The 14,668-nt window shown below is 44.4% G+C and overlaps 2 protein-coding genes across 4 annotated transcripts; both read left to right on the top strand.

Annotated features, from left to right (window-relative positions):
• Nucleotides 1-1,948: 1,948 nt before the first annotated feature.
• Nucleotides 1,949-6,282, top strand: LOC128299638 (poly(A) polymerase type 3). 3 transcript variants are annotated; one of them, XM_053035654.1, is made up of 10 exons: nucleotides 1,949-2,390; nucleotides 2,504-2,805; nucleotides 2,872-3,127; nucleotides 3,197-3,393; nucleotides 3,560-3,774; nucleotides 3,843-4,164; nucleotides 4,236-4,532; nucleotides 4,744-5,500; nucleotides 5,561-5,719; nucleotides 5,919-6,282. In XM_053035654.1, the coding sequence occupies exons 1-8, from the start codon at nucleotides 2,249-2,251 to the stop codon at nucleotides 5,137-5,139; spliced, it is 2,127 nt and encodes a 708-aa protein (XP_052891614.1). In that variant the 5' UTR covers nucleotides 1,949-2,248; the 3' UTR covers nucleotides 5,140-5,500; nucleotides 5,561-5,719; nucleotides 5,919-6,282. The 3 variants fall into 3 exon arrangements, with proteins under 3 accessions (XP_052891614.1, XP_052891615.1, XP_052891613.1); XM_053035655.1 differs by having other exon boundaries at nucleotides 5,914-6,282; XM_053035653.1 differs by having other exon boundaries at nucleotides 5,561-6,282.
• A 4,050-nt stretch (nucleotides 6,283-10,332) lies between these two features.
• On the top strand, nucleotides 10,333-14,601 carry LOC128299640 (protein ABHD18). The gene is made up of 4 exons (XM_053035656.1): nucleotides 10,333-10,757; nucleotides 12,072-12,339; nucleotides 12,413-12,525; nucleotides 12,597-14,601. The coding sequence occupies exons 1-4, from the start codon at nucleotides 10,666-10,668 to the stop codon at nucleotides 13,822-13,824; spliced, it is 1,701 nt and encodes a 566-aa protein (XP_052891616.1). The 5' UTR covers nucleotides 10,333-10,665; the 3' UTR covers nucleotides 13,825-14,601.
• The last annotated feature ends 67 nt before the right edge of the window (nucleotides 14,602-14,668 follow it).

Genomic DNA, 14,668 nt, shown 5'->3' with positions numbered 1-14,668 from the left:
GCAGAAGAAACGTGATCACTTCAAAGCAAATTGAATAGAAATGATTGAAATAAACTATAAAGCATTTATAACGGTACTTATTCGACAATTTATGTGGTATTTGGACGCATTTATGATAATTTTTGAATAATTCTTCCAAGCCCATTTTTGTGACATGTGCAGTGACAGCTGCTGTCAACGTGCATGACCGTCAAGACGCACCTTCCGAGCAGCACTCACGCGTACAGAACGTTTTTAGGAGAATAATAATAATGGCGGCTATGAGTGGCACCTCGCGACTTGGCAAGCGGTACTAGGAAGTGAAAATACCGTAATTTCTACCCCATTTCCACCGACCTGGCGGCCGTCGTAGGTAAAGCATTCCGTGAGCTGTGACTGTCCAGCGGGTTGGTAGTAGGAGTTTTTCTTTCCGTGCCAGTGAGTCGCTTTCCGTACCGACGCACTCGCGTGAAATGATTAGCCACGACGGAACCTGAAATCGGGCATCGATTGTAGTTCCTGGACGTTTTGGTGCGTAGATCGCTAAATCGGAAGCTGGATAGTCGGTCGGAAGAGAGACCTTGGAGCTAGGGTTGAATTGTTTAATGGTGGAAAGTGCTTGCAGCATCGCCGACTTCGAATGTGAAATGTGAAGCGCGAAAATCGAGTGTGTCGGTTACCTCTGGTACCAGTTGCGAAGAATTGTTTCCGTTTCCAACTTTCTTGCCCATTTCCCATTTGTCGTGCCTTTCGTTCCAAAGTGAGCTATTTCGTTTGCATTTCCATACCACCCCCTACCCGCCGTTTGTTTTTATTCGCCTTCCCACCTCGCCATTGTGTTCAGCGAACGTTGGTGTTTCCACTGGTGTATGTGTGTGTGTGTGCGTGCGTGTGTTTCTGTACGGTTGTTGCATTTTCCGAAACGGACGCGGTCGCCTTGTCGTTCAGAAACGACCCCGTTCACGTACGCCTACCAACGCACCGAGCGCTGCGGGAACGGCACCAATCTATGCGTCGTGAAACTGTGTGTGACCGACGAATTTTCTTTCACCCTTGTATACACCCTCCAAGCCGGAACTGTCACCGGGGGTAGGTTGTGTGTTTGTACGCCGGGGCTGTATGCTGGTGAAAAAGCTGACTTTTCGTTTTACCGATCGACGTGTTGGTGTGTTGAAGTAAGCGACCGTCCTACGGTGAGTATGGGAGGGTTTTTTTTCTTTCTTTTCTTTCTGCAAATTTCACGGCCGCGTAAGCGGACGTTGCTGGCGAGAAGGTAGTGCGAATGAGAATGAAATGGCACGGACCGGAATGTCGTGCTTAAAGATGCTACTTCAATGTGTGTTCGCTCCTCATCCTCATCCATCCCGAGTGATAAGATTAGCGAAATTGAAACATCCTTCCAAGAATGGCTTACTATGATCAGCTTGTTTTAATCGCGATGCCTGTGTGTGGCACCGTTCGAAAGTGGGCAGGCCGTTCAGTTGCAAACATTGGAATTCGTTGATGCGTCCTTGCCGTTTGCTTTCATTGTGTAGTCTTTTGCTTTCCTCATCAACTTTCCCTTTCTTTACTTGTAGAATGTGTCGACCTCACGGATCTGTGACTGTGAGAATTCCGAAAGATTGACCACTCATCGATGTTAACGTCCCACGGCACGGAGAACCGTACAGGGTCGGAAAGTCTGGAGGCAACACCAATACTTCGGTCAATGTTGCAAATCTACGGAATGTAAAGAACAAGTTTGCCTATTGCAGCTAGCGTGAGGAGTGTTTTGCAACCAGCAGCAGCCACAACTCGCTGTCCATAGGAAGTTCCAGTGGCTAACGTGTTTGTTCGTCAGTAACTTGTGCCCGAGGAAGAGACAATTTGTGTGTTACGTTTCATGGTGAGATTTGCTTTTGTTTTGGCTTATTGTCTACGGTAAACTAATGAATTTAATTTTATTTCAGATAATTTTCATAAACAAAACTACATTCTACCCGTATCTGATCATGCACACGGTTTAGCAAACGATCGGTTAAATATACATAATTCAATTATCTGCCGTCTTATATCTCCTATTGGGTATTACGAGAACAGATTAACGTGAACGTGAAGTGTAATGGTGATTTAAGGACGAGTGCAATCGACTGCCAAGTGGTGAAACTGCGTCACCCCAACAAAAAACTACGGTGATTGTTCTTCCTTTGTTGACGTACTTAAGGAGCTGTTCCGGATCGGTAGTTTAATATTTGTGGCTGCACGAGTGCAATCAATTAGCTCCGCGAAAATGTGGAACTCGGAGCGATCCCAGCCGAATGGTGGTGGTTCCGGTTCGGCCACCAAAACGCTCGGCATGACGTCAGCGATTAGCACGGCTGAGCCAAAACCGGAAGATATTCAAAAGACAAAGGAACTGGAAAAAGGTTTAGGTACGTGATCGTTCGATACGATATGATTAGGTGGAAAAAGTGTTATCTTCGTTGATACGCTTGTGTTGTTTAAGGTGTACCGTATAATTGCTACAAAATTATCTTCATTACAGAACCATACAATGTGTTCGAGGCTGAGGAGGAACTTAATCATCGAATGGAAATATTGGCCAAGCTAAACACACTCGTCAAACAGTGGGTACGCGATGTGTCCATTGCGAAGAACATGCCCGAGGCAATGGCCGAAAAGTTGGGCGGTAAAATATACACATTCGGTTCGTACCGGCTCGGAGTGCACCATAAAGGGGCGGATATTGATGCCCTGTGCGTAGCGCCACGCAATATAGAGCGGTCCGATTATTTCGGTTCGTTTTTCGAGCTGCTAAAGCAGCAACCCGAAGTCACCGAGTGCAGGGTAAGTTTTTTGCACGTTCGATATCTTATGGTCGATGTGTCATGTTGTGCGCATTATCGTTTGCAGGCCGTTGAGGAAGCGTTCGTACCTGTTATCAAGATGAACTTTGATGGCATTGAGATTGATCTGCTGTTCGCACGACTAGCGCTGAAGGAAATTCCCGATAATTTCGACTTGCGGGACGATATGTTGCTGAAGAACCTTGACCAGAAGTCGGTACGCAGTCTGAACGGATGTCGAGTGACGGATGAAATTCTGCGGCTCGTACCAAATATTGACAATTTTCGATTAGCACTGCGGACGATTAAACTGTGGGCAAAAAGTAAGTGTTCGATGTTCATTGAAAGGAGAAAAGATTTTACAAGGAAAAACTCTGGTACAATCATTTCAGGACACGGAATCTATTCCAACTCTCTTGGTTATTTCGGCGGTGTATCTTGGGCAATGTTGGTGGCCCGAACCTGTCAGCTCTACCCAAACGCAGTAGCGGCTACGCTTGTGCACAAGTTTTTCCTCGTATTCTCGCGTTGGAAGTGGCCCCAACCCGTCCTGCTCAAGCAGCCCGACAACGTAAATCTCGGCTTTATGGTAATGTACCGTCCTGGGTCGTTTTAAGGGCAGAGATACAGTCATCTGGTTTGAAAATTTAAAACTTTCAAAATCTCTCCAAAACTGGTCTTTGCTTTCGAAGTTCTGAGTGCAATGAATTGTGTTGTAAAATGTAACCTAAAATTCCGATCTGCTTTTACCGTAGGTATGGGATCCACGGGTAAATGTGCAGGATCGGTTTCACCTGATGCCAATCATCACACCAGCATATCCGCAGCAAAATTCAACCTTCAACGTATCGAGCTCGACGCGCAAGGTGATGCTAATGGAGTTCAATCGTGGCATGCAAATTACGGACGACATTATGATGGGCAAGCAAATGTGGGAAAAGTTATTCGAGGCGCCGAGTTTCTTCTACCGGTATGTAAAAGCACACTAAATTCATCCCAAAATAATCTTGTATCTTGTCTCCTTTGTGTTGCCTCCAGGTATCGTCATTTTATCGTGTTGCTAGTTACCTCGAGCAATGCCGATGATCACCTTGAATGGTGCGGTCTGGTAGAGTCCAAGATACGCTATCTGATATTAAACCTCGAGCGTAATCAACACATCAATCTAGCACACGTCAATCCGAAGTGCTACGAACAGCATGAACAAAATGCGGCCACCACACTGAGCGGTGCGGATGGTAAACCGAACCCATTCTGTTCGCTCTGGTTCATTGGGCTGGAGTTTGAACGGTCCGAAAACCTGAACGTCGATCTTACCGAAAGCATACAAAATTTCACCGATTCCGTACATAAACATGCGGTAAGGGAAGCTAACCGTATTGTGGTGACTTGGTGGTCTCATGCTTACACATTCTTTTTTTATTTCCTCAGGTGCACATTAAGCTGCTAAAGGATGGTATGAAGATCGAAGCCAGACATGTGCGGCGGAAGCAGCTGACACAATACCTTGACCCGAATCTGTTGAAACGTGAGCGTAAGATATCGGACGGTTACACACAGTGCAGCAGTGCGGGCGGTGGAAATTCCAACGGGTCAGCGTCGCCCGCCGATGCTGCTTCGCGTAAACGAAAGTCGAGCGATCTTACCTCTGCCACCGTCAGCAGTCCGATTGCTGCTTCCTCTGTGGGCAGTAATGGAAGTGCTAGTAAAAAGCGACGTAACGATTCCGTGAGTGCAGCATAGCCTTTTTTCCGGACGGATAGTTTCAATTCTACCGTCTCTAATGAATTTTCTTTTTTTTCTATATTATTTCCATTCTGATTTCATATTGAAAAAACCTTTGTTACGATCATCCTTTACTCTTGTTCATTTTCTTTCTCTTTCTTATGTCTGTTATGACTGTTTACGAAATGTTGTAATGTTCACAACTGTGCATCAGTTCGACGGTACCTCGAATGGTAGTTTCTGCAGCACCTCGTCGACAACGGTTGGGCAAACTGGCGACACGCAAAACACGGAAGCGAACGATTCAAACACCACTGCTGATTCCAATGCTGCCACATCCCAGAGCACCACCGCCACACCGTCCGCCAGCACCTCTCCCGCTTCGTCAGCGAACGGCGGTAGGGATGAAGGCATCGCTCCTTCCACACCCTCCGAAGAGCCACCGTCTAGTGCCGGAATGCTCGATGAAGAGAATGCATTCGAAGGGTCAGCCACCGCATCCAGCACGAATGGCAATGGCACCAGTAACAATGGTAGTGATAGTACTAGCGGTAACAATTCGAGCACGACACCGGCAGCTACGACATCGGCGGAGGTTGCCTGCTCTTGACTGACTCATCGCCAAGCGATGTATCACGGTGGAGAACCATCTTCCGATGGGCGATCTCCAGATGACGACGAGTGTGATGGTGATGTTAGTAATAACGATCGGGTAGAAAGAAACGTTGCTGTATCAGCTACCGCTGTTGCTGCTCTCGTTGCTTAATTGCTCGTACCGTGAGGGAATAAGCTGAAGGTGACAAACGAAAACCTGATGACGAAGAAATGAAGGTAATTGTTGAACAAAAACAAACTATAAAATACACACATATAAAACGGTCCAGACGGTGCGCAATACTACTACGGCAACTGACTGATAAAAAAACTTTAGAAGGTTGAAGAGTGAAATGCTGTTTGGATGTAGCACCGAGGTATGTTTTGATGTCGGTTAAATTTCCATTAGCACTTACTCTTACATTTGTTACTTTCAGGAAAATATAATCCAATGTATATAAGCGATATAGAATGGAATGGATCATAGCTATTGCACGTAGAATGGATATTTCTATCGAATATGATGGGACGGACTTGCCGACATGGTGGAGATGCGCATGGTATCGTTTCTTGCAGTATAGATGTACTTTATTAAGGTAAGATAGACTCCCCTCGGTTTTCATCCACTCCCGCTTCATCCCATTGAAGGATGAAGAAGGAAAGCAATGCAGCAACAGAAGTACGACATTGCTTACAAAGAAAAAAAATAAGTAAAGAGCAAACTATCTGCCTCGAGCTGGTAGAATGGTAGAAGGACTAGTTTATTTTACTTTCTCCCATTCTTTATAAGCGTAGTAACGGCTCACTCATAACGTGGATTGACCGGCGGCATACCGGAAAGCCTGAGAAGCATCCTGACATCAGACAACAGCCAGGATTCAGGAGCAAGAATGGTCACGGCAAAGGTTAATATTTAACTTTTCCGACCTTGGAAATTGGCTGTACGCATTGGTTCAATGCATATAGTAGCAGAAGTAGATTATATGAAGTGACAACAAGCTTTAGTTCTTGTATGGCAAGGGAATGGATGCGATTTGTACATAATTTTTGATAGATTAGATGAGTGGTAGGAATTACACTCAATGATGATGGACGGTATAACATAAATGAACCTAGCAAAGGCGAAGAGAGCAGCAAGGAGAGGGAAATGTTATAAATGAAAAGCAAGAAATAAGATGACGGTTGAAACAATTGAAAACTAAACTACAGAACAGAACTGGCCGCAGCAGCAACTGATCAATAACAACTACGAATGTTTTACGCATAGTCAGTCAGGCTGTATTGTAATTGCTGCAATGTTTTCGTAAGATTGTTGGCTAGATTACTGCCATTTTGGGATATACATATATTCTGTTTTCAAAGCTATTTACCTTCCGCTCAGTTGTCTTTTGTTAGTTTATGTCTATTTTTTCCGACAGAAAGGAAAGGATTGCACGGCAAAACGGAGCAATTTTCGTTCAAACAACTATTCTAGCAACTTTTCTTTTACAAATTTCGAACTCACCTATTTGATGATCGTTAATGATCGCAGCGATATTTAAGTTACATCTTTCCTTTGAACTATTTTGTACTCCAATTGATTTTGCTCGAAATTTCTCGTTCTTTTTTTTTTCTACAAATTGATAAGTGAAAGTATCTTTTAAGATACAGTATTCCTACATAAAACATAATCCCTTTTTCAGTTTTTCAATCCTAACCCTTGTTGTCAACCGCTGGCAAGTAAGGCATTTGCACGATTTAATGAATCGAAGGCAAGAGAAAGAGCATTAAAGTTAGCAAAAGTGAATATTCACTGTTCTTGCTATTTCGAAGAAGTTGATAGATCTAAAAACACTGTAAAAACATGAGTTAACACAGCTAGAAATCTTTAACCGATACAGTAGTAAATAACACTTGAACACTTGTAACGGCATTACTATATTGAATCGAAAGCTGTTGTTGTAAAGCATCCTCCCCCCAGGCGCCCCCACCGTAAAGTCCAGCTTATAGTGTAACAACAGAAAATAGGTTTGGAATTCGGAAAGTGGTGGTGAGTGATGATGGTGGGAAAACAAGAAAATGCGCCGCGTGCTCGCGGGTGTGGGTCCTTAGTGTCCCTGCACCCCGCACAGGGCGCCCATCATCGTTAGGCGATGAAGGTATAAAATCAATTACAATATCATTCGCATGACGTGTAAACACCCACTAATATATATAAAGATAAATATATATATATATGGATACATTTACTTAATATGACGCCGAAGCGTTATTTATGGGCAGACGACAACAAGCCACATACAAAGTGTAATGAGCTGAAGGGGCAGACAAGTCGTTAAACGTGATAGGCAGCAAGACAGCATAGAAGGGAGGGACACTTGGAACAATACCAATTGCGGTCCTCAAACTGAGCGTGAAAAGTTAAACGATGGTCCGCTCAACATCGATAGACAACAGCGAAAAGGGAATGGTTTAGGATGTGTCCCCACGGCGAGCATTGCAAAGAGGACGTGTATAAAGTTATAAACAAAAGAGAGATAGCGAGGGATAGAAGAAGAAAAAACATTTAATTATTATCACACTTTCACTATTGCAAAGCAGATGAGGGTCCTTTAAGCGTCGTAGAAAAATCTCTGAACAGAACTGCATGTGAAATGCAAATGAAACAAACCAACAAAAGGGCGTATTTTCGAGACACGAAATAAGAGAAACAGGGGAAAATGATTATGTTTGGGTTTCTTTCCCGTACCACTGATGTGTACGCCTGTTATCGAACATTGTCACGCAACGTTAACGAATTCGTGAGAAAATAAATGATTTTCCGTATATATTTTTTCGGCCTTTACACCAGTGCTTCACATTCGATTACATTCTGTCTGATTTGTGCTAACAAAGACACGAATTATTTGTAATATATATATTTGCCCATTCATGCGACATACGAGTCGGATAATTAGCGCAATGCAATGGAATAATGTTTTGGTTTCTTTCGGCTTGCCGATCTTGACCGGTAACAATGGTCTGTGCGCGACCCATATATGTGAAGAATATTATTTAATTTGTTCGATACGAAAGCAAGATACAAACATTGGTGCATTTCTACGTGCTCGAGTTCCGATTGATGAACTTCGGCGAAGTCAGTGGTTAAGAAATATTCACGCCCCGGAGAGGTGCAGGCAGAGGCAGGATATTGTACGGCGCCCAACACTTTTTGTAACAATCAATGTATCGCATACCGATTTGAGATTTTTTCAATAAAGGTACATTTAACCCCCTTCGTTTCATACTATCTGTAGTCGTGGTTGTGTTTATTGCTTATGGTTTTTATCACTTTTGATCTGAAGCAGCACAAAACTGTTGTACGAAATAAATCGGACTCTTTTAATTTGATGTGATAGTATTATTCTTCTTGGTCCCGCTCACAGTTGAGCACACGTCCGGTACTGACATGAAGCGGAAACTCGGTCCAAGGCTGCTCTCCAATCTACGCTATGGCTGCACTTGATCCAGCCTGCGTGATCCAGTTGCGCTCGTGCCGAACGGCCCGCCATCGTATTCTTCCGGCCTTGGCCACTGTCAGGATGTCTACTTCATCAAATACCTCGGTCGGCTCGTGGTTCATCTCCTTCTCTACTAGGCCTGCTCGCTGATACCGTCAAAAATATTCCACAGCACCCGATGATCGAGGGTTTTGGAGTCCTTCGACCGTATCGTGTAAGACTCATGCTGCATTTCGTGTCTTGATGGAGCCCACGGTAATCTGGAATTCGTAGCTTAAGTTACGATCGTTCCAAGGTAACAGAACCCCCCGAGATCGTCGTCGCCAACTGATACGCTGCTGCTCAGACGGTCTGACTCTGAGTTTCCGATGAGCACTGATACTTTATCTAAATCGCATTGATCCTCGTTTATTTATCGCAAGGCCAATTATGTCAATGTCATCTTCGGAGTCAAGACACTGGAAAGATCAGATGGAATTCGTGCCCCAGATATGTCAAGCTCTCAATTTGCACAACACCTTCCGGAGATATGCTGACTTCCGACTTCCGAAATATCGCACATCCTGACGCCGGGTCCGGTAAATTCCTGCCAAACATCGGATTTATGTATAACTTTCTATTTACGCATTTTTGTTTTCGAGATATTGCGACGAAATGACCCAGTTGCGTTGTGTCGTAATTGTGTCAACAGCACGATAGCGATAAACAACGCCAAATGCATCAATTCTAAAATAGCTCGGATTTAAATAAATCCGTAAATATATGCTTTTGGGTGGGAGATGAAAGTGAAGCGAGTGTTTGTGAGACATCGCGCTTATCGCGCATTTCCCATGACCTGTCCAACTTCCGCGTATATGTAGGTGCAAACACAGCAGTACCGGATTTGGAGGCTCGTCCGACACTTGAGTGCGGTGGTTGGCCGGTGTGTGTTTGGTGTGGATGCGACGTGACTAATTTAGCACCGCGAGCTGGTATGCGCCGGGTTTTGCATAGTTTTTAGCACCAAGATCACCTCACCAGGGCACTCAGCTAGTGCCATTGGGGGAGGTGGAATAGAAGGGTTTTAACCGTCTGTCTGCGAGAACAGCATTGGCCCGTTCAATAGATGGCGTGATGTCGTGTTGGCCTTTTGTCTAAACAGAAATGTCTATGACATGCTGCAATGTAAAATGCAGGCCATTTCAAGGACAAAGAGTTTTACGGTTTAATGAATACATAAAAGACGCATAACCCGTACATTGCGGTTATGTTTTCTTGGAAGAGAAGAAATGTTATCGATTTATCTGTTTATCGGCATTGTTTACTAGTGTACACCTTTATTTGTGCTAACAGCACGACGAAACAACGTCATCTAAATGATCAAAAATAGTGAAATATCCCGTAAATGTAAATAAATGCCTCAGCAAAACATGTTTTCCTGTCGATGAATCATTTTTTTCTTCTCCAACGTATTTTTGGCCTAATGCTTTTGCGACACTGCCAAAAGGGTTGCAATTTTTGAAAAATCGTAAACAGATCGTTGACAGCATGCGAAGGGATGCCAAACCCACACGCACACACCGACAGTCGAACGAATGACAGTTCCATTCGTCGCGTACGTACGGGTATTCACCAACACCACATACGTACGCTGTACGGTTCGTGAGCGTGTGTGCGATTGTTTATTCGAAATTATTTAAGCGCTCGCAGCCACCGTGATGGCGGGTCAATTACTCGAATAAAGCGCAACGGTAGCAACGCGATAGTGCAGAAACTCTTCCAAATGGACAATTGAAATACGGCCGGCAAGGTTAACGCTGTGAAGAAGTGGAATTAAAGTGTTGCTTCTACAAGAAACTCAGCTCCACCTTCTACCAAAAGTGGACATAAACTGCTTACAATACGGCAGAGTGTGCAAAACAGTAAGGTGTCTCATTTGTTCAGTGAAAACAGCCGTGATAAGGGCAGAAAAGTGTTATCTACTGTGGCTCATTTCGTTCCACACGAATCTCGCTGTGTGATTATATTTATTGTTGCTGTGTGACGTTTTGCCGTGTCTTTCTCTAAACTAAACGAAAAAAGAAATGCCTCCATCACGTCTGGACGGGCTCTATCGGTCGCTGCTGCTGACCAAGTTTTTCTGCAAAGGCTGGGGTAAACCGGAAAATCTCGAAAGGTATGAACGAAAAACAATCAACAAAAACCCGAAAATAGCGCCAGTTAAAACGTCACCGACGAAAATTACATAATTTCGCTAGCTGTTGGCGGTGTATTGTAACTTTCCTGTTGCTCTCTGGCGATGGGAGCTTGTGTGTTACCATGGCAGTGTTACCAAGTTGGCAGCATTTTCTTGGCGGATTCCTGTTCCGTACGGAGACCCGCGTTCATGTTCTGTGTTTGTGAAAGATGAGCTATTTTTAGTGACAAAATAGAGCCCCCAAGTGTTGAACTGACCGGTGAAGTAATAATGTTTGACGTGTAGCTCCCCCAACAGAAACTTCTGGATTGAATTTTTGTTTTTGCAAGACAACAACATTTGTCAACCAGATACACCCTCCACGCCGGGGGCGTGTGAAGTGCGTACGTGCGATACCAGAGGTGTGTTGCTTAGGCAAAGACGCAATTTCCTGAACGCACGCACGTCACGCTGGAGTAAGAGAAAAAAGATAGCAAAAAAAAATCATACGATCTCGCCATATATCGTTCAAAACAACAACAAGAAATTTGTACACTCTGTCGTCACCAACACTAGTGCACTATTTATCCACACGCATACAGAAGCAGTCCGTAGGGCAGTGCTGCCAGTTTCGGTGCAGGTGCGCGAGATTTGTTTACATCAAGTTTTTTTAATCACTTGAGCAAAATAAAAGGGCTTATCGGCCGCTAATAACGTAGCTTTGATAATGAAATTGCCGGTTTAAATGATTGGTGAGAATGACCCCTGACGGGTGGTTTTGCTGCCGGGTTTATATTTGTACCCCAGTAAATATTATTCACCTAGTGTATAAAAAGGTTTAATTTAAATATAAAAACCAAAGAATTTCTTTCCTTTCAAATTAAAATTAAGAAGCGAAGGAAATCGTTGCCATAGTTAGCAGTCTTCTCCAGCTACACCAAATGCAACGCCTGCTAGAAATCACGTACACACAATGCGTTTGCTGCGCCATCAAATTGGCCATGACCTTCCACACAGAACTGTTCAGTTTGCAGTTCGCTGCTGTTGTTGTCTTGCACACCCTTGGAAGGTCCTGTTGGGCCAATACCGCTAAACACAATATGGTTCGATGATCGGTGATATTATTATTGGCCACCGGTGGTGGACTTTCTTCCTTCCGAGTATTATTTTTAACCAGCCGGTGAACAGAGATGAACGGACTTTCGAATGGACTTTCAGAACTGCTGACGAATTTCCGTTAAAAATAACTATCGAACCAATTCCTGTATCGGACAATGCTGTTACTATATTTGTTTATTTTCTCCCTCTCTAAAGATTGTTTGCGTTCCGAAAGATCATCTCGAATCGTGCAGCCTGTTCACAGTTGGTACCGCGCGACTATCCGGTTGAGATTACCAAAGAAGAGATACACTCGGACTGTAAAATACTGGAAGGAAAATTCATATCGCCGTTGGAAATTTATATGCCCGGGTTGGTGCCTGATGTAGCCCAGAACGCACACTTCCAGATTTTGCTTCCGCTCAAGTGGAATGATGAACGGTACAAGCCGATCTGCATCCATCTGGCTGGTACTGGCGATCATGTAAGTCGTGAATGATATTCATCAAACGACACAATGCGTATTAATCCAATGCTTTTCTGTAATCTACTTGCAGTACTTCTGGAAGCGCCGGAATCTGATCGCCAAACCACTGCTAAAGGAAGCAAATCTCGGTGCGATTATCTTAGAAAATCCTTTCTACGGTTTGCGGAAGCCAAAAGAGCAACGGTAAGATCGGGTGCTTTCGCCTTGATTTACGAACTAAAGTAAGAAATTAACTCTTCTCTTTGCTCTTTTAGTGCGTCCAGCCTACAGAATGTTTCGGACATATTCGTCATGGGCGGCTGCCTAGTGCTTGAAACGCTCGTCCTGCTAAATTGGTGCGAACGCAACGGGTACGGTCCGCTAGGCATTACCGGTCTCTCGATGGGTGGCCACATGGCTTCACTGGCTGCAACGAACTGGCCGAAACCGCTCGTACTCGTACCCTGCCTGTCCTGGTCGACGGCTTCGTCCGTGTTTACCGAGGGCGTCATGAGCAATTCCATCAACTGGGACGTCCTGGAGACGCAATACTTTGCCGATGGTAACTTCCGGGAGCGTCTCTCGAAGATGGTTACCGTCGTGGACGATGCATTTGTGGCGGGCAAGCATTTCATACAGAACTTTAACCAATCCGTGGAAGAGCTACGGTTGGACATCAACGAAACGAAAGATTTGGTCTGTGGCGAACCGGCATCGGACGTAAATTTGACCGTTATTCGCGAAACAACACCGGAACGGGAACAGAAACAGTCGACCAATCTCATCCATATAAACCGGACGAATGCGCTCAACTTGTCCGAACAGTTGCTCAACAAACTGCTCTCGAACGTACGGTGTGAATTGACGCAGGAAGAGATCGATGAGCTAAATACGAAGATACATCTCGCCCTGAAACGACACAACGAAGAGCTTCAAGCGGAAGGTAGTGGTGCATCAACGGGCAACAAATTGATTCTGGAGGTGAAAGCAGAAGAAAAGGGACCGAAAACTTCCTCCAAATCTGTTGGTTCCAAAATTATGGAATACATTAGCTGGGGTTCATCCTCGTCGAATGCGACACCCGATGGCACGGAGGAAAAGCGTATCCCGATCGACACGACCAAACAGCGATGGTGGGAACGGGAAGCGTTACAGTTTATGCGCGGCATGATGGATGAATGTACGCACCTGAAGAACTTCTCCGTACCGTACGACACATCGCTGATTATTGCCATCTGCGCGAAGGACGATGCTTACATTCCGAGGGATGGCTGCATGAGCTTGGAAGACATTTGGCCGGGTGCGGAAATACGCTACCTCGATGCCGGGCACGTTAGTGCGTACGTACTGCACCAGAAGCTGTTCCGGTCGTGTATTGTGGAAGCATTTGAAAGGGCAAAGAAAAAGTGGGTCCCGGAAGGAGATCAGCTGCGCGGGCAGATAAATGGTGTGGGGACTGGACCACGACCGGTTGAGAACGATCCCGAAGTTCCAGCAAAGTAAGCGATTTGTTTGTTGAAAGCGGAAACCAACAGGACACCAAAGATACTTTTTTGAGGAGATACCTTCTCTCCCAGGTCAGATTGGAGAAAGATCTCCAAAGTCATACGGATCGGAAGTGGGGAATGTCACGAGATCAGGTATTCTATTCCCCTATGTTTGGGGAATAGTGGGACGTACTGTTCTGTGGGAACTCCTCCCGACAAACGAACCGTTGTTTGTAGGGCCGTCACCTCACCACGGTTCCCTTTTGGAACTGGTCAAAGCAAAGCCGAGGAATACACGCACAAACGACCAAATACTTTTACAGTTGCTACACTGTTACAAATGTGTGGTCGGTAAATCGGTTGCAAGGTTGTGATAATGCAGGAATTGTGCGTACAAATCTGCGAAATTGAAGCAGAAACAAGGAGAGAAAAAGAGAGAGATGTTACATTCTGATTTTAAAGGTAGATTAAGATAAGTATGGAGGGCAGTAGAGAGCAACAGGAGCAGGAGTCGTGAAGAGAAAAGTGTTCGTGAATAGGTATTCCTTTGTTATGTCATCTTTTTTGAGTCATAGAATTCTAAGTTTAATGAAACATGCTTATGTACCGACCATTTTCAACGAGTATTTTCAATACATTCATAATTGTTAATCGCGATTAGTAGCGTTGCATCAGTACCAAGCTTTAGGTTTTTTTGGTACTTTTGTTTATTCTCAGTAACTTAAACTTCGTATCAAAGATGTCATTCAATTACGCTTCATAATAAAGTTGTTGTATTAAGTACAAAGTGAAAATAAAAGATGATTGGCGTATCTCTTGTAGCGGAAAAGATAGATTATTACCCACGGAATTGCAGCCCT

Source organism: Anopheles moucheti, chromosome 2 (assembly GCF_943734755.1).
Source record: "Anopheles moucheti chromosome 2, idAnoMoucSN_F20_07, whole genome shotgun sequence".
NCBI classification, from domain to species: Eukaryota; Metazoa; Arthropoda; class Insecta; order Diptera; family Culicidae; genus Anopheles; species Anopheles moucheti.
This window is presented reverse-complemented; position numbering and strand designations above follow the sequence as displayed.